This window comes from Pistacia vera, unplaced genomic scaffold (genome assembly GCF_008641045.1).
Source record: "Pistacia vera cultivar Batoury unplaced genomic scaffold, PisVer_v2 Contig40, whole genome shotgun sequence".
NCBI classification, from domain to species: domain Eukaryota; kingdom Viridiplantae; phylum Streptophyta; class Magnoliopsida; order Sapindales; family Anacardiaceae; genus Pistacia; species Pistacia vera.
This window is the reverse complement of record NW_022196224.1, coordinates 105,664-129,672: the sequence shown is the minus strand read 5'-3', so window position 1 is coordinate 129,672 and position 24,009 is coordinate 105,664. Positions and strand designations below refer to the sequence as shown.

General features: G+C 33.4%; 1 protein-coding gene across 1 annotated transcript; it reads left to right on the top strand.

Moving 5' to 3' along the window:
• The first annotated feature begins 4,468 nt into the window (after positions 1-4,468).
• On the top strand, positions 4,469-7,752 carry LOC116141534 (serine carboxypeptidase-like 18). The gene is made up of 14 exons (XM_031427036.1): positions 4,469-4,702; positions 4,790-4,926; positions 5,454-5,530; positions 5,634-5,756; positions 5,876-5,978; positions 6,077-6,114; positions 6,224-6,325; positions 6,437-6,529; positions 6,633-6,785; positions 6,864-6,935; positions 7,071-7,153; positions 7,266-7,379; positions 7,520-7,574; positions 7,669-7,752. The coding sequence occupies exons 1-14, from the start codon at positions 4,557-4,559 to the stop codon at positions 7,750-7,752; spliced, it is 1,380 nt and encodes a 459-aa protein (XP_031282896.1). The 5' UTR covers positions 4,469-4,556.
• The last annotated feature ends 16,257 nt before the right edge of the window (positions 7,753-24,009 follow it).

Genomic DNA, 24,009 nt, shown 5'->3' with positions numbered 1-24,009 from the left:
TCTAGATAGGGTAACTATTAGTAGATGGAGTTATAAATAGGGAGATTATTCACAAGAAAATCTCTCTCTCTCTCTCTCTCTCTCTCTCTCTTCTTTAGGCATTCTTTTAAATATGAGTAGCTAAATACTTTTCTTCCAACTGAAGGATAATTGAAGTTTTGGTTCTTCAAGAATTGTGAGATCTAAATAATTTTCAGTGTTCTTTTATTTCTTCACTATTTATATATCTTCTATATTTATTAAAAATTATTGTCTTGATTGATTGATGCAAAGGACCCGTTGTTCAATTATCAGGTTAATAAATTGCCATTTAGAACTTTAAATCCGTAATTGTTTAAATGTTCTAATATTAGTGGTAAAATAACATAGTTGATTTTAGAGAGATTTTCGATTTATGTTATGAAGATATATAATCTAGTCTAAATGAATCGAGCTTGTGTATTTGTTGGCTAGAATTGGTAGTCTCTCTAATTATTAATGCTGTCGATAGATTAAATCCTGAGAGCTTGTTTAGGATTGTTTATTAACAAGGGAAGTAATTAAAGAGCTTGTTTTGGTTATCGAGAAAGTAAGGAGAGATAGGTTGTTAGAGCTTGTTAATAACCATAACCAATTTAGTGAAGAATTGAAGATTTTATCCTTGTATCTGTGACCAATTCTGAAATTATACATTTGGTTGGATATTTGCCTGATATTGATTTCTCTTTAATTTTTAGTTGATTATAATTGCTTTCTCTTTTATTTCACTTCGAAATTTCAAAACCCCCTTTTTCTTTGCTTTGATTTTCATTAAAATAAATCTACACAATCTCTGTGGATACGACCTTGCTTATCACTGTTACAATTTGTAATTTTTTTTAGAGTGAGAATTTTATTATTTGTTGGATTCGACACCCAGCAATACCCTTATGGGATTATTTAATATGAACATACTCAAATTTTTTTTTTTTTTAAAACCATTAAAAATCCCATTATAATTATTAATACCCCTTAGATTGTTTTAAAAACACCCTAGTCCCAAGTGGGTTTCCCATAATTATTGAAGGGTTTTTAATAGTTTCCGTAAACTTTAGAAGTACTTGGGATTAAACGATCCTACGAAGGGAAGTATGAAATAAACCCCTTAAATTTTAATCAAATAAATACCTCTAGGACATGAAGAGCACATTGAACACCTTCATCGTTTGCCCATAGAGTAGAGAGTAAATAACCAAAATTCTGCAAGTTAACATAAAAATTAATTAATTGGAACCAAAATTATATAAATTAACAAAACCAGTAGCTCTAAAATGGAGAGAAAGAGAATGAGAACCTTGTACCGATTGTCAGTTTGTCTCAAAGATCTCCTCTTGTTTCCATCATCTAATTTGGGTGATATTGTGCCACACTTGGGAGCCAACACCATTTCCGTATTTATTTGTTCAATTAACTACAAAATTCAGATAATGCTTTTTTAATTGCCCACCTCAAATTCGATTATGATATTAAAACCAGGTTTAGTTGAACTGAGTGTTTGACTAGAGGGTAAGACAACTACCTCCATCAACAAGCATAACCCAGTATATAGGTTTGACCGTGAAGGAGGAGTGTTGGAGTGTCACATCAACTAAACACACTTAAACACATCGACTAGACATGCTCAAGCCTATTAGTACTACCTCAAATTCTAATATTGTTTGATAACTTTCTTATTCTTCACCATTCATACGTGGTGATCCACTTATAATCCCCTGTTTCATTCATATAGAATTAGAAATTTTATAAGCAATCAAGTGTTGATCATTACCACTAGATTTATTGTTGGCACAAGTCCGGCATTATTACCTGCAACGCCATGAATAATTAGGTAAATTAAACAACAAAAGAATGAAATTACTTGATTCATTAATTAGTAGGGAAATTACCATCCAATATATTATTTGCGATAATGGGAGCAAGTACACCAGAATATAAATCCGTACAACAAAAAATCTGTTTTTGATATATTGGGGATGCTCATTTAACCACTGCAATATTGAATTCAAAAATTACACAAAACTCTATATGTACATGCATGGGCTGTTTTAGAAAGTTAAAGTTCATTGTACATAACATCACCTCTCTTATAAAAATATAAGATTGATTTGCTGACTGTAAGTCTGTGAACTCGTAATCTGCTGGGTTTGTTGAATAGGAGTAACCAGAGCCAATTGGTGCATCTACAAGTATTGTACTCGCACTCTACAAATTTATCGTTATCATACAGATTTAATTAAATATCAATCCCTCACATTATACTACACTTATCAAGTTATAAATTTTGCACCTTGGTCCATGTGTATGGGTATAAATGCAACGTTGGCAAACCTCCAGTGTAATTAGTTTCATCAAACTGTAGTGGACCTAAAAATATATTTTGACATGAGCATTAATTTATAAGATTAAACAATTAACAAGAAGAGAAGAGGTTTTGGAATGTAACACTTGTATCCTTATTATTGAACTGTTTGTGAGAATTAATGGTCATAAGGGTAAAATAGTCAACATAATAAAAGATACAAGTTATTTATTTCCTAAATGTCTTATCCAAATGTCAAAGTTTAACATTTTTTAATCATTTAATATATTTTTCTTCATTACTACATGCATGAGAGTGTCAGGTTTGGTCAAAGTTGTTGAATAAGCTAAGCCTCTACATCCATCCGCTGTCCATGCAAGCAACTATCTAACGAACTGTATACATTCACATCGTTATTTTCTTTTTGTTTTTCAAATTTAGCCTAATTCACAAAATAAATTATATTTCCCACTACAAGCACAAACTTCATAGCAACAATTGAGAAATGCGTAGCAATAACATCTCAACAATTAATAAATACATGTGAATCCATATCAACAACATTTTAATATTCTTAGATAAGAAATTAATATGCAAATGAGATTTGTTTTAATTCAAATAAATCATTAATAAGATATCACTCAATTCTTATTTTCCATCCAAAATAGTTATAAACTAAAAATAATAATAGTACATTTACAAATTATATTTTCAAATTCTTTCGTATCAACCGATCAAATAATTTATATAGATATTATGTGGTGTATTTTTTATCTCTTTTTCCATATAGGTTTCATATAACAGACTAACAATACGCCTTCAATCTTTCCCATTCTTTTAATGGATCATAAATATTTAACTCTTTGAGAAAAATATTTATTGAAATTAAAAATATATAGATCTTTCAATTTAAGGTATTGATGACCAAATAGTAAAACTGCATCACCAACCAGCAATGACCATTGATTGGCCAGTACTCCACGTGTACCGTCTCTTCCTACTATCTAATCTTCTTAAAATTTTAAAAAGAGAAGCCGACATGTTCCCACCCCGAGGTTTGGGCGAATCTCATGCGGATACCCAATTTCCATTTATTCAGATTTCTACCCTTAAAACTAACTTTGTTTTCTTTATTTTAACAATGGAAGGCTAAAATAGACTTTATCCTATTTTGAAATTAAAAGGACAAAATAACCAACCAACTCTGAAATTTCTCTCTAGTCTCCACCTCCATCTCTTTATCCTCTGCTTCCCCTCATCTTTGTTGGCGTCGTCGCCGTCACCGACTTTTTTCTGATGATGAAGCCCAGATCTAGCAGTGACTATCCATCTCCCTCTTACATTTCTCCATTTTTTTCCTCTCCACCATGCGATTTTGCCTTTTCCATGAGTGTAGTGCCCAGCCGGCTGATTCCAGCGTCGCCGAAAACCCCCATCACCACCAATCACTTCCCCATCTCTTCGCTTGATAGCTGCGTTTGGGTTGATTTGGAGCCTTTGTTTTGATTTCGATTTGTTGGGTTTTCGTTGTGTTTAATTTGGAGTGAATTTAATTTGTTGATTGGTTGCGGGTTTTTTCTGGTTGTTTTCCCTGCTGTCGGCCGCTAATTTTCCTTGCCACCGTCGTCGTCCACTGTTTTGGAGTGAATTTGATTTGTTGATTGATTGTAGAATGGGTCGACTGTGGTGGTGGTTTGGTTGGTTGTGGTGGCGGTTTGGGATGGGGTGGCTTGGAATGGACTCTATGGTTTGGAATGGGGTGAAGGGCAGTTTGGTAATAGCCTGTATCAGAACCAAAGCATCATTGACGACCCTCATTTAAAGGTGGGAATCTGAAATAAATAGAACTGGGGCTATCAGTTTGAGATTTCGCCAAACCTCGGTAAAAAATGTCTGGTCCCTTAGTCCAGAAATTTTACATTATGTGTCTTGTTAGGAATGTCTGAAGCTGCAAGGTCTTTTGAAATCCTCATTTTTCTCGTGCGTTTTTAAAACTGCTGGTTAAGTTTATTCAAACCATTTACGTCCACACGATCGACCGCTACGTTCAGTTGACTTACAGTTATCCAATATTCCTTACCAGATTTTAATAAGAATGAAAGTTAGGAAATTCATCTTCTAATTTCCGACTCACACACGCACAATGAAAAGGAAATTTTCGTATATGTATAAATATACACTCACTTTACCAACGTAGACTTCATCATTTCACCTTGACATAAGATTAGCTCCTCGTTATATGAATATCATGCCTTCAAATCATACCAAATTCTCAAGTTTGGTTTTGTTGTTTGTTTTTCTTTTTCTGAGAAATGCAGATTGTGGGCAAATTGTGAGGACATTGCCGGGATATACCGGTACTCTTCCTTTCAAACTTGAAACAGGGTAAGTAGTGAAATTTAATTTGGTCACTTTTTTACATTTGTGTAAAGTGAAGTAAGTTATTTTTTAAGAGGATTTTTGAAAACTCAGATATGTGAGCGTGGGGGATTCAGAGCTCTTCTACTTGTTTGTGGAGTCGCAAGGAAATCCTGAAGTAGATCCTGTTCTTTTTTATGTAGTTGGAGGCCCTGGTTGTTCTGCTTTAAATGGTTTTTTATTCCAAACTGGTATCTCATTTATCCTCCTCTCTCTTATACATTCCAATATGGGAATAGGTTTATTAGCACACTCAAAGTTTTCAAAAACTATCAAAAATTCCCTTATAAGTTATAATTATTGAAACCCTATTGTGATAAGGGGATTTTTTTTAATACTTTAAGGAGAGTATTCAATAATTATAAGGGTCTTTTTTTTTTTTTTTTTTTTTTTTAATAATAATTTTGAAAAGTTTAAGTGTGATAATATTAGTTAAACAATCTTGTAAAGGGGTGTATCAAATAAATCTTATTCGAATATATTAATAAATTACTATTTCCTTAATTAAATATCTTAGGTAGGTATGGTCAAATTTGGCTAGATGATTAAGATAAGTGTGATTTAGGATTATGAAAGCATACGATTTTTATCATTATCATTATGTAACGATGTCGTTTTGTTGGACAGTGCTATGGGAATATATTAATAAATGCTTATATTCAAAATTCTAGATTTGCCCCAACTTTGATGTTTACTATATATATTATTTTTTATATAGGTCCCCTACAGTTTAATCAGACTGACTACACTGGTGGCTTGCCATCATTACATTTGTATCCCTACACATGGACAAAGGTGCCAAAATTTTAAGCTATATATGGCCTTAATTTGATTAATTTCATAAAAAAAATCATGTTTTATGATTGTATAGTGGTGATACATTTTATTAATTTTGCAGACTGCTAGTATAGTTTTTGTAGATTCACCTGTTGGCTCTGGTTATTCCTATGCATCAACCGCTGCAGGTTACGTTCTCTCAGACTCGAAGTTTGCAAATCAAACTTACAACTTTATGAGAACTGTGAGTGAAAGTTTAATATAAAATTATGCTTAACTTAACAGAATTTTATGTTGGCACAAGCTCTCATAGATCTCAATTATATTGTGCATTATTTTATTTTAATTTTTAATTGGAGGCAGTGGTTGAATGAACATCCTCAATACATGCTAAACCGAGTTGTTCTTGCTACTGATTCTTATGCTGGTATCGTTGCTCCAGTTGTCGTTCAAAAACTATTGGAAGGTAATTATTGAAGCCAATTTTGTTCATCAATATTAGGGCATGTATATTTTTGTTATTAGTTTATCTAATATGTCAATTATATATACATGGCATTGCAGATAATAAAGCCGGAGTTGAGCCATCAATAAGTATACTAGTAAGGATATATAAACTTATACTAATTCAGCCCTTTTGGTTCATTATGCTAATTATGAATTTTAAATTAACTGGAATTTCTAATTATTTTCTATGAATTAATTGATCAGGGATACATAAGTGGATCGCCACATTCAGATCTTGACCTTGAAGACAATGATAAAATACCACAGGCTCATCAGCTGGGACTTATATCTAAAGCTATTTACGAAGTGAGTCATTGCATTTCTATAACTAAATAAACATTTTTTTTAGGTCTATAATATTAATTACACTTTATATTTAAATATAAAATTCAATGTTTAATTAATTGGTTTTCACAGTCAGCCAAAGACTATTGCAACGGCTCTTATGTTGATCGGGTTACCACTACCATCAGTGCGGATTGCGAAGAGTATTTGGAAATAATAGATAATGTACGATTGATGTGTGATCAAATTTTCTTCTTTCTTAAACTCAACTGCTTTACTGTGATGTAAAATGTTATATATTAAGAAAGCGTTAATTTGAATATTGTAGTTACTGGAACAAATAAATACAGAAATGGTGTTGGCTCCCAAGTGTGCGACAATAGAACCAAAATCAGATAATGATAGAAGGAAGAGAAGATTTTTGAACGAAAATTCAAAACATTATCGCCTTCCACCTCGAGCAAATGACTATTGGTGCAAGGTAATCTTTATCATCAAGATTAGAGCTGTTCTTGTTGATTTAGTTGTTAATTTCTAAATAACTTTTGTTAATTTGCAGGATTTTGCTTATCTACTCTCTACCATATGGGCAAACGATAAAGGTGTTCAAAGTGCCCTGCATGTCCGAGAGGTATTAACATATATTCAAGAACAGTGGGAGGTTGAGATTTTAATTATTTTTATATGTCATTAAAAATTGTATTTTATTTGGAAGCAGGGAACAATTCAAGAGTGGCGTAGGTGCAACCTTACCTTGAAGTCGAAGGCTAACTATGATATTGATATTCGGAGTAATTTTGACTATCACAAAAATCTTACAAAAACTGGCATCCAAGTTTTACTTTATGGGTAACCTTATTGGAGTTTTACAGATTCATTAAGATAATATATTGATCTCATATATAGCTTCTTCTTGCACCTAGAATTCCTGCATAATAATATAATTTGTAATTTTGGGCAGTCCTGATCATGATCTGGTTGTTCCACTTATATCAACCGAATATTGGTTAACTAAACTCAATATAACTTTGGATGAAGATTGGCGACCGTGGTTTGTTAGTGGTCAAGTTGCAGGGTAAGTTTACAAGTTAATATAACTTTGGATGAATATTGTTCCACTTACAATCTATTCTTTTCAAATTTCAACTTTCTTTAATTTGATTCAATATGATACTACATTCCACATTTATATATGGCAATGCTTCTTCAATTTAGGTACACAATGAAGTATTCAAATTATGGTTATCGACTGACTTATGCCACTTCAAAGGTAAGAACTAACAACGATCTTTAGTTTCTTCAATTTGTGAGAAAGAGTTTTATGTGAATGCTTGAAGCTAATATTATGAGTAAATTTTGTACAGGGATCAGGTCACTCTCCTACTGAGTGGAAAGGTAGAGAAAGTTATGAGATGTTTGAAAGGTGGATCCACTTTTATCCACTTTAGTTGGCTTCTTTAATTTCAAGATTTTCCATTAATGATCATACTCTGCAATCAGACTTTTTCTATTTATTATTGTTTTGCAGAACATTATGTTTCTACAGTTCTAATTGCTCAATTTGAATATTGTTAGTAATAAAGAGGCCGGTTGACCGAATTTTATTAGATTTTAGATACATATACACTTGCACCATGATTATTTTGCAGTTGATGGATATGGCATCAGATGTCTTTATAAATTTCAAAAAATAACTTGAAATGAAATTATGTGTTCAAGAGGGAGGTGAGACTATTGATTGGTATTATTGCCTAGAATTTGGAAATTAAAATAAAGAAGGTTGCCATTAGTCCCTCTTGTTATATTATATATCTAAACCTTATTATATAATTCTTTTAATTACAACTTTCTTTATTACAGAATTTGCTAAATAAGACAAATTAAAAATTAATGATGTGATAAACCCTTCATTTATCATTCTAACAAATTAACTACATCAAAAACCTTCAAAAAGTCAGGGTGATTCTACATTGAAGCTTAGTCATTTTTTTTTTTCTTAATCTTGGAAATGTCTTAATGGTCGATGGGATCTTTTAAGGGACAAAACCAATTCATATATTTTTTTTCTTTTATTCATGCATGGAAATTGCATTAATAAAAATATTGTGGATTTAATGTAATGAAAGTTATTATTGTAAGAATTATTCACCAAATGTGAATACAAATCAATGCGTGAAATCTCAAATAATGAGTTACAAAAAAACAGTATAATATCAATGCATTCAGATCTTAATAACTCACATGTTGGGTTATAGACAATCCTGTTTGTGTCATAGCTCTTGATTCTTGAATTTGAAAGAGAATAAGTGTAAGTTTTTCCCAAAAGGTAGAGAGCGTACACAAGTCTTCCTTTCCAATAACGCAAAACTGAATGATAACTTCCAAAATGGGTTTCAATTATCTTATAGCATTTGGAAAGAGGACTTAGTCAATTTAATAACAGTTTATTGGGCTCTCCTATTAAAGGCCCAATAAACCTTAAGAGCCACACTTTGGTGTCAATCCAAACTAATCAAACAAGTGTAATGGGCTAAACTTTAATATGATCATATTAAACTCATTAGTATATCAGTGAACTATCAATTTATCCAGTTTTAATCAAAACTAACATATAATTAATGTAAGCCCACAATTAGGAAAATTTCCTAATTAACATTCTCCCACTTGGGCAACATTAATTATTTTATTTTAATTGTAAGAAAAGAAAACAATTTTGACTCCCAGATAAACATAACTTTTTTAACTTTAAAGTGGCCACTATTTTAAGAAAACAACATAGTCCAAAGATAACACTTCAACCAACAATCTAATCAATATGATTATCAATAATGAACCAAGGCAATCTTTACATCTTACATCGACATAAGATCAATCCTTGATTACAATTACTAATAATCAATTCACATGGATTAGTAATCTGGCAGCGTGCCAATGATAGCACCCCAACAAGTGATCAAAACATGTGTTGTTACCCTGTCAGTCTTGATTAAAATCTCGCTTTAATCTTTATGCTTTTAAAGAAAAGCAAGAGACGTCTCATAGCTTCCAACGAAACTACACAGCTTTGAATGAAGCTAAACATCTTCCAATGAAGCTTCACAACTTCCAATGAAGCAACACATAAGCTACTTAGCTTCCAATAAAGCTTCACAGCTTCCAATGAAGCTAGTATGTTTCAACAAATTATCTTGAGATACAAATATGAAACATACTTATACAACTGTCATTCTCAAGAGAAACCTTATTCTTGAGATACAATGTTATATTTCACCAACCAATACAACTGTCATTCTCAAGAGAAACCTTATTCTTGAAACACAATGTTGTATTTCATCATCCATATGCACATATGTATATGTATGCAAATATATAAGAACTAATGATCATGTTCAAAATAAAATGGCATAAGTCAACAAAAAATATGTCAAACTCCCACTAATCCAAAATATCAAAAGACCTTAAGATGCCATGTTCTATACATGACGTTTAAAACCACAGGTCTTGGTCCTCTAGTTAAGGAATCAGCCAATATAAACTCAGTACTGATGTACTTTGCATCAATCCTCAAATGTTGATATTAAACTATCACAATAACTTATCATGAAAACAAAACCATATGCATTCAAAGTGACAACAAAATACTTCCATACAGGAAAACAAGCAAATAACTCATATAAACAATGAGGTCAACAAACTTTAATCCAGCCTGTCACAATGTAAAATATCTTTCGCATGCATGTGACATTATATAATAACAATATCATATCATTTTTCATAATTTCATGGATCCGCAAATACAGATATGATATCCAGTTTATTACAAATATAAATTATATCATGTAGTAGACTGAAGAAAACTCCCACAACCAAGTGCATCAAAAACTCAAAACGCATGTTATCACATGTATATAGAAATTAACAAGTTTAACATTTTTGTTAATGAATCGGCCATAACAACCACCTTAGCATGCATTCAACCGTAATCATAGTTCTTGACTATACTAATGAGGGCATAAAATATATGTAATACTTCAAGTATTTATGCGAGACAACCCCCATAAGCCATTTAAGACATATACTAAAACTTATTTAAAAAATAATAATAAGACATTTAATTTAGCTAGCTCACCATTTCTAATTGCCTCTCAAGAGATTAGAAATACCAAATGTGAGCACAAAACAAATAGTCTAAAAACAAATTCCTTTAATACCACTCAATGATCTCTATTTAGAAAACCTCCCACTGACCTTAAAATATATATAAGCATAAATATGGAGTTTAAGGTAAAAAAATTAGTGATACAAAAGTCTTTACAAAAGGGCATTAGAAAACACAAGAGAAATGACATTTCTATGAAACATATATACTCTTATGTGGAGCTCATAGCTAACAAGTTAGCCTTAAAGCATTTTAATATGCTTTTTAATCCCTTTAGCTTTAAACACTCATATATAATAAATGAGTACAACTTTATTGAGGGAAAACGCAAGCTGTCACAAACAATTACATTTCATAGAATCAATATCATTCCTCTTAACTTCTAATAACAATAATATTAATGAGAATTGAAAACCTTCATTAAAAGCTTCCATATGAGATATTTAACTATATCAACCTTATCAAACTTTAATAGTTTTAATAATCTTTATGCCATGATACAAGGAAATAAACCTATAAAGCTTAGTATTTTCAAGAAAGCTAATGTACTAAACTTGACTTTCCAAACAACTCAAGGATTAAAAGAAAAGCTAGTATCTGCTTACTAGAAGTTTCTAGCCAATGTGAGAAAAGACAATTTTCAAAATAACATAGACAAATTTTTCTAGTCATCAATATTTCACCGTACCTTTACTAGTGAGACTTTGTCTCTCAGCCATCTCAATCTGCTTAGGTGTACGAGGCATAACAACTATATATAAATAATAGTTCTATGTTCATCAAAATACTTATTACCTCAAAATTTCTTTAAAACCTTCAATTAAAGCTTTAAACAAATACATTGAAACTTTTCAATACTCATACATGAATCATAATATAAATAAAAATATAGCAAAAACCTTCCCTTTAAAGGAGATAAAGGGATTGTCAAGAATAAACTAAAGTTTTATTTATTAGAAAAAGAAAACTTTTATATGCGAAAATTTTTTAATCTTGACAATTTTTAACATCATTAAAACATGGTTTCAACTTTCAAAATTGCTAAAACAAGCATGAAGAAAATCTTCATCTTAAAAATTCACATTTTCTTGAACAAATTTCAGAGGTAGCCAAGGGAAAGAATTCGACTATATGTAGTGCATCAAAGGAGTTAAACAAATTAAGCACTACAAAAAATAATAAAAATAGAAAAATATTTTTCTTGTATCCTTCCTTCATACAAAAATGTACACCTTTTTATCCAGGGATCTCAATTTCTACATATTACCTTGATTCTCATTACAAGCAGATTGAGTCTTTAAGAAATCTAAATAAGACAAAGCTAATAAGGACATTCGCACTTTTGTCAAGAACAAATTCTCTTCCCCTTGAAGACAAATATAAAGATCAATTATTGAATCTCATTTGTCTATTTAAGTGTTAAAGATTATCTTTAACTAATCAACTGCATGGGCAAAGTCGTATGGTAAGATGAACAAGAAATAACTCAAAAGGAATATCAATACTATATCAATAATATATCACCGTGGGTATTGTTCTCTTAATTTGAAATATTCCACACTTACCTTATGTGTGGAATGCAACAAACAACTAAATCTAATAAATAAAACAATTAACAATAACGCCCAACTTTTAGATAATTCAACTCCTTTGGGATGAAAAATTGCCTTGGCAGTACACTACTATTAATTTATCCATGGTTTCACTATAAAATACACAAAAAACCCCTTTGGGTATATTACTGTATAAGGAATCAACCTTCCCAAATGACGAAGAAGTTTATGAGTATCAATAAATGGATTGCTTTGGCAATTATCATTTATCTCACCCATAAATCCTTCAAACATGAAATTCATGTACTTAACAACATACACATAAATTCACATTAATCATATTCCCACAAATATACAACTATTCATGCATATATAAAACAATAATAATAAATAATAATAAATTATGAAAATTATGAAATTTCCTTATCAATAACATGATTATGGAACATTCTTAGGGCTGACTCAATATCTTGATTCCACCACCTAAAAAAAAAAAAAAAAAAAAAAAAAAAAAAAAAAAAAAGATGCAATAGTTCAATACCACAAGCAACAAATAACTAAAATAGCTTTAAAAACTTTATAAGCTATTTTTCATAGGGATTCTCAATGCATCACCATTAACCCCCATTTGGGCAGAGAAAATGACATGCTATCAGTATCCCAAGTATAAAACTATAGGCAATAAATAATCAAAGTAGCTTTAAAACCTGATAAGCTACATCTCATAGGGAATCCTAGTGCATCATAATTAACTCCACTTTGGCAGAGAAAATGACATGCTATTAGGACCCTACACATAAGGTTATCAAAAATAACTTATGAGAACATATGACATTCAGAAGACTATCGGCTTTTTCGCGCAAATAAAACTTTTTATGTCATAGTTCATCCTCCACTTAAGAGGAAAATGCAAGTCAATTGTAAAATTGTCCACTTATATGTGTATTGAATTTTTCAGGACAGTGCATTCCCAAAATTCAACCTTATGCAACATTTAATTTTAATACAAATAATAACCTGCTTTGGCTGGAAATTATGTGCATTAAAATTGAAGAACGTATCATTTTCTAAATGAATAATTTTACAAGTTTCAATGAATGCTCTACCTTAGCGAATAAACATTCTGACAACTCAAAAAATATTCTCATGATACTGAGTAATATTGCCATAAACTAAAATAATGTATCGTTTATCAAATGAAAAATCTTGCAAATTTCAATGAATGCATCACTTTGGCGATTAAGCATTCTAACAACTCACAAAATTGTTCTAATGATACTAAATAATATTGCCTTAAATATTAAGATTTATGAGATACACATTTAATTATCTCTAATAATCTTAATTCAATAACCTTTTTTGGATTTTAATAGTCATAATTAAGATTTCACGAGATATAAAACCCCTATTATCTCTGACAATCTTAATTTGATAATTGCTCTAACCAAAAGAACAATCAATCCTCATAAATTATACTCTATATAATTGTTGCACGTAGATGAGTATAACTTTAACAAAAATATAGGGAAATATGATTTAAAGGTAATTTCATCTTCAACGGTACCAGAATAGGCTCACGCGCAACCACATGCATCGAAAAACAGTCACACGCGCTCTCGCGAGTTGGAAACATCACATCACATGTCGACATGCCCCCATACATGCTCGCATGTGCTGCCACATGTTGGAAGATCACCTTCACACGTCGAAAAACATGATCACGCTCCTGAAAAGAGTCTCACGTGCATTCACGTGCCAGGAACACCACTCATATGCTTCCATGCGCCCATACACACTCTCACGCACTGGAATATCACTTCCACGCGCCAATAATCACTGCCACACACCTTCACACATTAGAAAATCATACCTATGCGCTTTCACGCACCGCCACAAAGACACACGCACCAGCATGTGTCACCACGTGCTATCACACGCCCCACACGCACTGTCAACGGCTTAGTTTGACTAGGTTGGGTTGACCTGGTTTTGGTAGGTTCAGGTTGACCCGAACTGATTGGATGGGTTAACCCGATTTGGCTAAATCGGGTTGGCTCGCATTAACCGGGTCAGGTTGAACCATGTTAGTCGGATCGGGTTAAACAACCCACATTTACTTTTGCGAGTCGGGTTTGACCCTATTGACCCGGTTTGATTTTATCGAGTCAGTTTGACCCTAATTGACCGGGTTGGGTTGACCTAACTAGGTTGACTAACCCTAATTTAATAAATATAGAAAAACATCCCAATATTTATAAAATTAGTTTAGCCCCTAAAGGTTTGAATAATAACAATTTCACCCCTATGATCTGGAAAAATCCAGATCTGTATTTTTCGACTCCAGCAGTAAAAATTCAGCCTTTTCCACCCTCCAATGGCTGGAAGAAGGCTCCCAAATGGTTGGAAAAGCCATTTATGGGTTCAAAACATAAAAGCCCCAATTTGGGTTTATTTATTCAAGAACCCAAATTTTTTTTATGAACTCTAAAATCAATTTTGATTTTGATCCCAATTATAACTTCAAAAATCAGATCTTATAAACTAATATGCGTGACTCTGACACCACATGTAATAATTATTCACCAAATGTGAATACAAATCAATGCATGAAATCTCAAATAATGAGTTACAAAACACCAGTATAATATCAATGCATTCAGATCTTAATAACCCATATGTTAGTTTATAAAATACTGAATTAATAGTAAAGAGTTATAGACAAACTTGTTTGTGCCATGACTCTTGATTCTTGAATTTCTTAAAAGAGGAGAGTCAGTTTTTCCCAAAACGCAGAGAGCGTAAGTCTTCCTTTCCAATAACACAAAATTGAATGATAACTTCTAAAATGGGGTTTTAGTTATCTTATAGCATTTGGAAATGTGACTTAACCAATTTAATAATAGTTTATTTGTCCCTCCCATTAAAGGCCTAATAAACCCTAAGGCCAAAACTTTTGTTGTCAATCCAGATTAATTAAATAAAGTGTAATTGACTAAACTTTAATATGATCACATTAAACACATTAGTATAGTAAATAAGTGGACTATCAATTTACTCGATTTTAATCAAAACTAACATATAATTAATGTTAGCCCACAATTAGGAAATTTTCCTAACAATTATTTAAAATACAAATATATATTTTTTGAAAATAAGAGAAATAATGATAAAGTGTCTATATGTTAAATTGAACTTATTTTAATCTTGTTGAAAAGACAAGTAAAGTTGTTTATAATTTAGGAATTTAAGAAAATTAAGAAAAAAGAGGTACAGAAATGAAAGAAAAGAAGGTATATATGGAAAACTATAACAATAATTTATCTATTTTTGCATGAATTCTATGAATTATAATTTGGATATTTATTCATTTGCTTAACCAAATGTGTTTAGGGAGTTATAAAATTAAATTATTTAATAGTTTTAAGAGATATTTCATTCTGTAAAATTAAATTATTTAAATTATAAATTATAAACTTAAAAATAATAAATAATAAATAATTTTTTTTCTTCCAATTCTCACTCAGACTGTAACCGGGTGAGCTACCCTCTACTTCCACTGCTGGTTCTATAAAATTCTCTTTCATGGACTCCGTGATAAGAGTCATAATGGTTTTAAACTTTAATGAATCTCCTATAGAAATGCTAACTATGGAAACTATGAACCTTAATCAAAGGTAAGATCAATCCTTTATAGTTTTTTGTAAATTCGTGTTCAACTCTTATATTACATTTCCTCTTTCAGAAAATCAATATGTTTTTATTTTCAATTATATTATCGATTTTAATCTTTAAGTTTGTACAATTCTTAAGAATATTAATATTCCTTTAATAGGTTTGTGAATAAATTCAAGAACAATTTCTTAGGCTCTATTTAATATAGAATTTAAATATAACTTCTTTTTTTTTCAAAATAAGAGATACAACAACTGTTGAGTCAAAAGGTATTTTAAAACAGTTTTTAGATACAATTCTAAAGACTAGTGTAAAATCATAAACAATTAAAAATTGTTTTCCTAGTTTTCTATAGTTTTTAATCTGAAAATAGTTTTTGAATATTATATCAAAAACTTTTTAAAATAATAAAAATATTAAGATACAACTCAAAATTTGAATTGTATATTAGTTTTTAAAAATTATTTTTGGATAAAAAATCAAACAAACCCTTAATTTTCCTAACCTGTTGCTTCTTATGCATGTCAACGTAAAAGGGTTTAATTAAACCTACGTAAAGTGTTCCAAGAATAATATAATTTAGTAGCACTTTGACTAGCAAGAACAAATGTAGTTTTAAGTCATTTCCTTTTTTTTTTTATTTGATAACTTGTAATTACTTTTGAGTTATAAGCTATTAGCAAAGCAACACCTCCTATTGTTTTTTCATACAATTTGAGTTATATGAGGGCTATTTCAGTAATTTTAATTCTCCAAGTGGTTGTTAAGGGCATAAAGGTAATTGTTGACAAGTCAACGCACATGAGTTGAGTTTTGGTCATGAAGTCATACCAGGAACTGGGTTTCAGGGGTTTTTTACATACTTTTCCAAAATCCTAGGGCAAACTAGCTCCTTATCTCTCAAGGGGGGTAGAGAATAGAATCCCTGATTTGTATCAAGGACGAAGAAAGTGTAGTCTTGGCTATTTAGTGTGCAAACCAAAACAAAGCAAACTCATTGAACGACTTTCGATTGAAAATAGAGATTGAAGAATGTGTATTTGGGTTGTAGGTGTTTGATGAATGGAGTTTGTCTGTGTGAATTTTGTTAAATGGAGAATCTACATGCAACAGTTATTATTTTTCTCTAATTATCAATGATCGATATAAGTTTATCAGTTGCTATCAGGCGATTCTTTCATTTGAACCTTGTGGTTAACTGTGCATGCAAGCCTCAAAACTCAAGCAACAAACGATGTCGTTTCAATTTGTTTAAAAGAAATTGAATTTGGTGCCAACCTACAGCCCATGTGAACTTCTTCTTCTTCAATACAAAACGCGCCTCAACAGGAAAAGATTCTTTCTGAATCGAAGGGTTCAAATGAAGAGTTTTGTGTTTTTTTTCATTTTGTTATGAATGATGGAGATATATTTTGACATGGATCAAAACAATTATGAGTATAAATTGTAAAGTGTAGCTACTGTTTTGTTAATAAGAAAAGTGTTGAAGTGAATGCTCGAAACGATGACGTACTAGAGGTTAGTGGAACGGTGTCATTTTGGACAGTTTTGAGTTGGATCTTGACCATTGATCCAACTCCAATTTGACGGCTGAGAGTGCTCTACAAGTCAACACTACAAAAGGGCCGAACAATTTCAGTTACACCCCAGCCTTCTCAAATCGAAAGCATCGCGTTTCTGTGTTCTTTGTATACAGTTAGGGTTTGTGTTTTTCTGATCTGATTTCTTGTGTAATTTGGGTGATTCTTGAGTGGTTTGGTTTAATCATTTGAGGAAGAGTAAGATTGTTCTTATTCTAGGGATTCCGGGGTTAGAGTGTTCCTAGGGTCAGATTACAGGTTTGATTTCAGAGGAGTGAGAAGAGTGTTTGGGCGTATTCAAAATTAGGACTGTAATTGATTGATTTTTAATAATAGTAGTGCAGCGAACTCCCCGTTTCCGGAGTTCAACGTGGATGTAGCTTGCTCAAAAATAGAGCAAGTGAACCACGGTAAATTGTTGGTGTTGTCTATGTTTGCTTTCTTGATCCTGTGTAGTTTGGTTCTTGATTGATTTAGGTTACAGCATAACAGTAGTATCACAGCCTTTAGGCAACAAATCTTTGGGTGTTTGGATTCTGAATTTTTAGATCAATAAAATTAGGGTTTTCGAAATTTGGGGGTTTCTCATATCTAAGGTTTCTTGATCTAATTAAGAGTCCTTAGAGCCTATATCCAAGTATATCAGTTTCGATTAGACCAAGGGTATAACAAATTAGGGTTTCTTTGGGTCGTTTCGTAAAGATTCAAATCAGTCCTGAGTTCTTGAGTCTGTCGTTTCCTAAACACTAAACCAAACACCAAATCATGACCAACACCACCACCCGAATGGAGATCTCCCATTATGATGGGAAGATCGACTTCGGGAGTTGGAATGAAGGCCCTACTTTCGCACAACAAGGTTGGCCTTGCACTAGAGAAGGATCCCAAGAAGTGGCTCGAAGAGAAACTAAGGAAAAATGAGGAAATTGACGAAGAAGCTTACAACCTGATCGTGATGAACCTATCAGATAGCGTACTGAGGAAGGTTGATGGAATTGAAACCCCTCTAGGGTTGTGGAGTAAGCTCGAATCTTTGTATGCCCTTCAATTTGCTCCAAATTTAGCATTCCTTAAAGGTGCTTTATTATCGTATAAGATGGATAGCAATAAGACCATAGAGGAAAACTTGGATGAATTTCTAAAAATGACACTCATTTTAAAGGGAATCGATCAAGAATTAAGGGAAACTAGTTTGGCTATGATGCTGTTGAATTCTGTAAATGATGACTACCAAGTAGTCAAGAATGCACTCTAGTACTCTGGTACTGTTCCTAGTGTTGACTTAATAATTGCAGGACTTAAAGCTAGGGAACTAGAATTAAAAGTACAAAAACGAAATGGGAGCAACCTGTTTGTGAGGAGGAAACCAGAAACTATCCAACCTGCTAAAGGAAACCAATCTAGTCAGGGGTCCAGAAACAAGAAAAAGGGTAAATGGAATAATAGGCAAAAGACTAAGTCTAGAAAATTTTTTTTCTGTAACAAAACTGGTCATCTGAAAGAGAATTGCTTTGAGTGGCTTAAGAAACAAAAATAGGGGAACACAGAGAGTAATATAACCTCTACCAAAAACTTAGCAGAAGAAATAGAGGTCCTCACTATGTTTGTCTCTGATAGTACAAAAGAGTGGGTATTAGATTCAAGATGCTCATTCCATATGAGCCTTAACAGGGAGTGGTTTCAGGACTTCAAAGACTATGATAAGGAAACTGTGTTTATGGGGAATAACCATGCTTGTAGAGTGAAAGGGATAGGAAGCATAACTCTCATACTTAGTGAGGGGAAAAAGATAAAACTAACCAATGTCAGGTTTATCCCTGAACTCAAGAGGAACCTTATTTCTTTAGGAACCCTAGATGAGGCAAGGTGTTGCTATAAGGTTGAAAATGGATGGTTGAATGTGTATAGGAACCAGAACCTGATTCTGAAAGGAGAAAAAAGGAATGGGCTATATATCCTTTGTGGTGACTTCTGTTCTGACTGCTTCACTACTGCCCCAGTCACCTCAAACTTATCAGTTACTGAAAAATGGCACCTTAGGATGGGTCACATGAGCCAGAAAGGGTTAGACATCCTAAGCTACCAGGGAATGTTTGGAAAAGAGATTGTATCAACCTTAGAATCCTGTGAGAACTGTGTCCTAGGTAAGTAACATAGAGTTAGTTTCCCAAAAGGTATACACCTAGCCACATGATGCCTAGAATATATCCATTCTGATCTGTGGGGGCTTGAGAGGGTCAGGTCACATGGGGGCAACAGTTACTTTATGTCTATAGTGGATGATTTCAATAGAAAAGTCTGGATCTACCCTCTAAGAACCAAGGATCAAGCCCTGTCTAAGTTTAGAGAGTGGAAGTACTTGTAGAAAATCAACTAGACAGGAAAGTAAAAGACTTAAGAACATACAATGGACTAGAGTACTGCAATACTGAATTTGATAACTTTTGCAGTGAGCAAGGCATTCTAAGACATAGAACAGTAAGAAAAACTCCTCAGCAAAATGGGGTGGCTGAGAAATGAACAGGACCCTCCTAGAAAAAGTCAGATGCTTGCTTTTCACCTCAGGATTGCCCAATACCTTTTGGGGAGAGGCACTATCCACTGTTGCCTACCTGATAAATAGAAGTCCTTCTACTGCTATAAATTTTAAATGCCCCGAACAGGTGTGGCTTGGGAGAAGGCATGGTCTAAATCACTTAAGAGTGTTTGGGTGTGCAGCCTATGCACATACAGCAAGGGGAAAATTAGAGCCTAGGTCCACAAAGTGCGTGCTCCTAGGATATCAAGAAGGGACCAAGGGATATAGACTCTGGGATAGAGGGTCACCAAGGGTAAAAATCATCATAAGTAGGGATGTAGTGTTTAATGAAGGGGTTTTGCCTTACAAAGCCACTAACCATGACATAGGCAATCACACTTTAGGCAATCACACTTCACCTGAGCACATAAGCCACTCAATAGAGACTACATCAATTAAGGTGGAGCCTGTGGGTCAACAGGCTGAACCACCTCAACTTGATGATGAACAGGTACCAGAAACTCAAACAAGACCAGATGGTCTATAATCTGAAGAGGAAGGAGCTGTAGCAAATGCACCTGAGCCACAACATGTCCAACAGGAACACTATCAACTTGCAAGGGCCAAATAAGGAGAGAGGTAAGACCCCCTGCTAGATTCTCTTATGCTGAACTAATTTACACTGCCTTGCTTGCAGGAACAGAGGTGCAAAGAATAGAATTAGACTTATATGAAGAAGCAATGAGCTCCAAGGAGAAAGACAAGTGGAGGGCAACAATGGAAGAGGAAATGAGGTCACTTGAGGTAAACAAAACTTGGTCCTTGGTTCCAAAACTAAAGGACTAGAAACTGATCCACTGTAAATGGCTGTTTAAAATAAAAGAGGGTGTTTTAGCTACTGACCCAGCTAGTTACAAAGCTAGGTTAGTTGCTTAGGGGTACACCCAACAGGAGGGGATAGACTTCAATGAAGTCTTTTCCCCGGTAGTCAAATACAAGACCATTAGACTAATGCTCTCCATAGTTGCCCATTACAACCTAGAGTTAGAGCAAATGGATGTGACCACTGCCTTCTTGCATGGAAATTTAGAAGAGGAAATTTACATGTGCCAACCAATAGACTTTATAGACTATAAAGTCACTGACCATGTTTGCATCCTGTACAAATCTCTATATGGGCTGAAACAGTCCTCGAGGCAGTGGTACAAGAGGTTTGACACTTTCATTTTGAACATAGGGTTTACTAGGAGTAGATACGACAACTGTTTTTATTTTACTTTGAATGAGGACATGATGTATATCTCTAAGTCAAAAATACTTGAACTAAAAGGAAAACTTAAGTCTGAATTTGACATGAAAGACCTAGGAAATGCAAAAAGAATTCTAGGAATGGGCATTACTAGAAACAGGAGCAAATATGAGCTAAAAATTAGGCAACAATCATACCTTAGAAAACTGGTGTCTAAGTTTGGTATGGCAGATTCTAAACTAGTTTCTATGCCCTTTGCAAACCATTTTGTGCTGAATAAAGGTCAATGCCCTAAAACTGAAGCTGAATTAATAAAAATGGAATTTGTCCCTTATGCAAATGTAGTTGGATCTGTTATGTATGCGATGATTAGCACTAAACCAGACCTGTCATTTGCCATTTCCTTATTAAGCTGATTTATGGCTAATCCAGGCAGTGAGCACTGGGCTGCTTTAAAGTGGGTATTGAGGTATATTAATGATTCTTTGAATGTTGGGTTAGAATTTTGTAAAAGGCATGCTTCACTTGACTTGGTTGGCTTTGTAGATTCTGACTTTGCAGGTGACAAGATACAAGAAAATCCACCACTTCATATTACTTCACTCTCGGTGGAAACTATATAAGTTGGAAGTCTCAGCTTCAGCCCATTGTGGCCCTCTCATCAATTGAAGCAGAGTATATTGCCATTGCTGATGTGTTCAAGGAAGCCCTATGGCTGCAAGGTTTGCTAGCTGAAGCAAATCTGACAGAGGGAAAGGTAATCATATATTCAGACAGCCAAAACGCAATTCATTTAAGCAAGAACCTGGTTTATCATGAGAGGACAAAGCATGTAGATGTTTGTTTCCCCTTTGTCAGAGATTTAGGCACACAACAAGTGGTCGACCTAAAGAAAGTGTCCACTGAGGATAATCCGGTTGACATGGGAACAAAGATCGTCTCCCCTACCAAGTTCAAGCACTGCTTGGACTTATTGCATGTGAGGTAATCTATGAAGACAAGAGCAATGAGGGATCTGGTTTAGGTTTTCTGCACTAGAGAAGTTTCAAGCATTCAAGGTGGAGATTGTTGAAGTGAATGCTCGAAAAGATGACGTATTGGAGGTTAGTGGAACGGTGTCATTTTGGACAATTTTGAATTGGATCTTGACCATTGATCCAACTCCAATCCGATGGCTGAGAGTCCTCTACAAGTCAATACTATAAAAGGGAAAAACAATTTTAGTTACACCCCAACCTTCTCAAATCGAAAGCATCGCGTTTCTATGTTCTTTGTATACAATTAGGGTTTGTGTTTTTCTGATATGATTTCTTGTGTAATTTGGGTGATTCTTGAGTGGTTTGGTTTAATCATTTGAGAAAGAGTAAGATTGTTCTTATTCTAGGGATTCCAGGGTTAGAGTGTTCCTAGGGTCAGATTATGGGTTTGATTTCAGATGAGTGAGAGGAGTGTTTGGGCATATTCAAAATTAGGGCTGTAATTGATTGAGTCTTAATAATAGTAGTGCAGCGAGCTCCCTATTTTCGAAGTTTAATGTGGATGTAGCTTGCTCAAAAATAGAGCAAGTGAACCACGGTAAATTACTAGTGTTGTCTGTGTTTGCTTTCTTGATTCTGTGCAGTTTGGTTCTTGATTGATTTAGGTTACAGCATAACAAAAAGCTTAATTATTTTTCCAGAAAATTCTTCTTTTACTTCTCTCTATTTTATGAGTTTCTTTTATATGGTATCAGAGCCTTTGACAGACGTCAATGCCGCATCCAAAAACACCTCACTCTGCAACTTTCAATACAAAAGGAAAAATGATGAATTCACTCTCATCCTCAGCACTTAACAACACATTACCTGTTGTTAAGGTGAAACTAGGCGAGAAAAATTATGCCTATTGGAAGTCGCAAGTGCTTCCGGCCTTGAAAGCGTACAAACTGGAAGGATTGTATCATGAGAAAAACTATGTCCTCCTCCTTTTATTCTTGCTGCTACTGATGAACCGAAGAAGATAACAAATCCAAAACATGCATTATGGAAAAAGATTGATTAGTTCTTGTTAAGTTGACTAATATCCTCCATTTCAGAAACAATGTTTAGGCATGCAGCAAACTGTGAAACAACATATGAGATATGGCATACTCTAGAGATGCATTTTTAAATAGATCCTAAGGCTAGGATCTTGCACCTAAGGAATCAATTACAGACCACTAGGAAAGAAAATTCTAGTATAAATGACTATGTGCTCAAAATGAAAGAAATTGTTGGATCCTTAACCACAAGTGGTGTGACGATGACTGATAAGGAATTGTTATTATACTTGCTTGATGGACTTGGATCAGAATATGATGCAATGGTAGCAACCTTAACCTCTAGAAGTAATGAAGTATCACTGCAAGAAGCACAATTCTTGCTGCATAAACATGAAATGAGGTTGGAGAAACAATATTCAGCCTATATAGGCTTTCATGAAGCTGTTGCCTTCATAGCAAACAAACAATCTGTTAACTCACAACCTCAACCTACCATGTCAGTAGCTAAAACCTCAGAACAACAACCAAATCAATTTTCACAACCTTTCTCTCAGAATTAGAATGAACCTAAGAATTCGTATCAATTTACCCCAAATTTCTAGCTGTATAATCCTAACTTTGGTAGAAGTAGAGGAAGAGGAAGAAACTTTTACAAACCACGACTCTTTTGTCAGTTGTCTTGAAAAGTTAGTCATATGGCTCTTCAATGTTACCATCGTTTTGATACCTCATTTCAAGGAAATTAGAATCACATACCTTCTTTTGGTTTTGAGTATAATTCATCACCACAACCTACTCAGAACATGGCTCTTGCACAAGCCTATTTTGACAATACTCAACCTGAATATTCCAACTATTACTCAACCCAACCTTTCACAAACTAAGCCTCAATGGTGTATCATCATGAACTCTCAGAATGTTGTACCAACCAACCACTCACCTTCTTAGATCAAT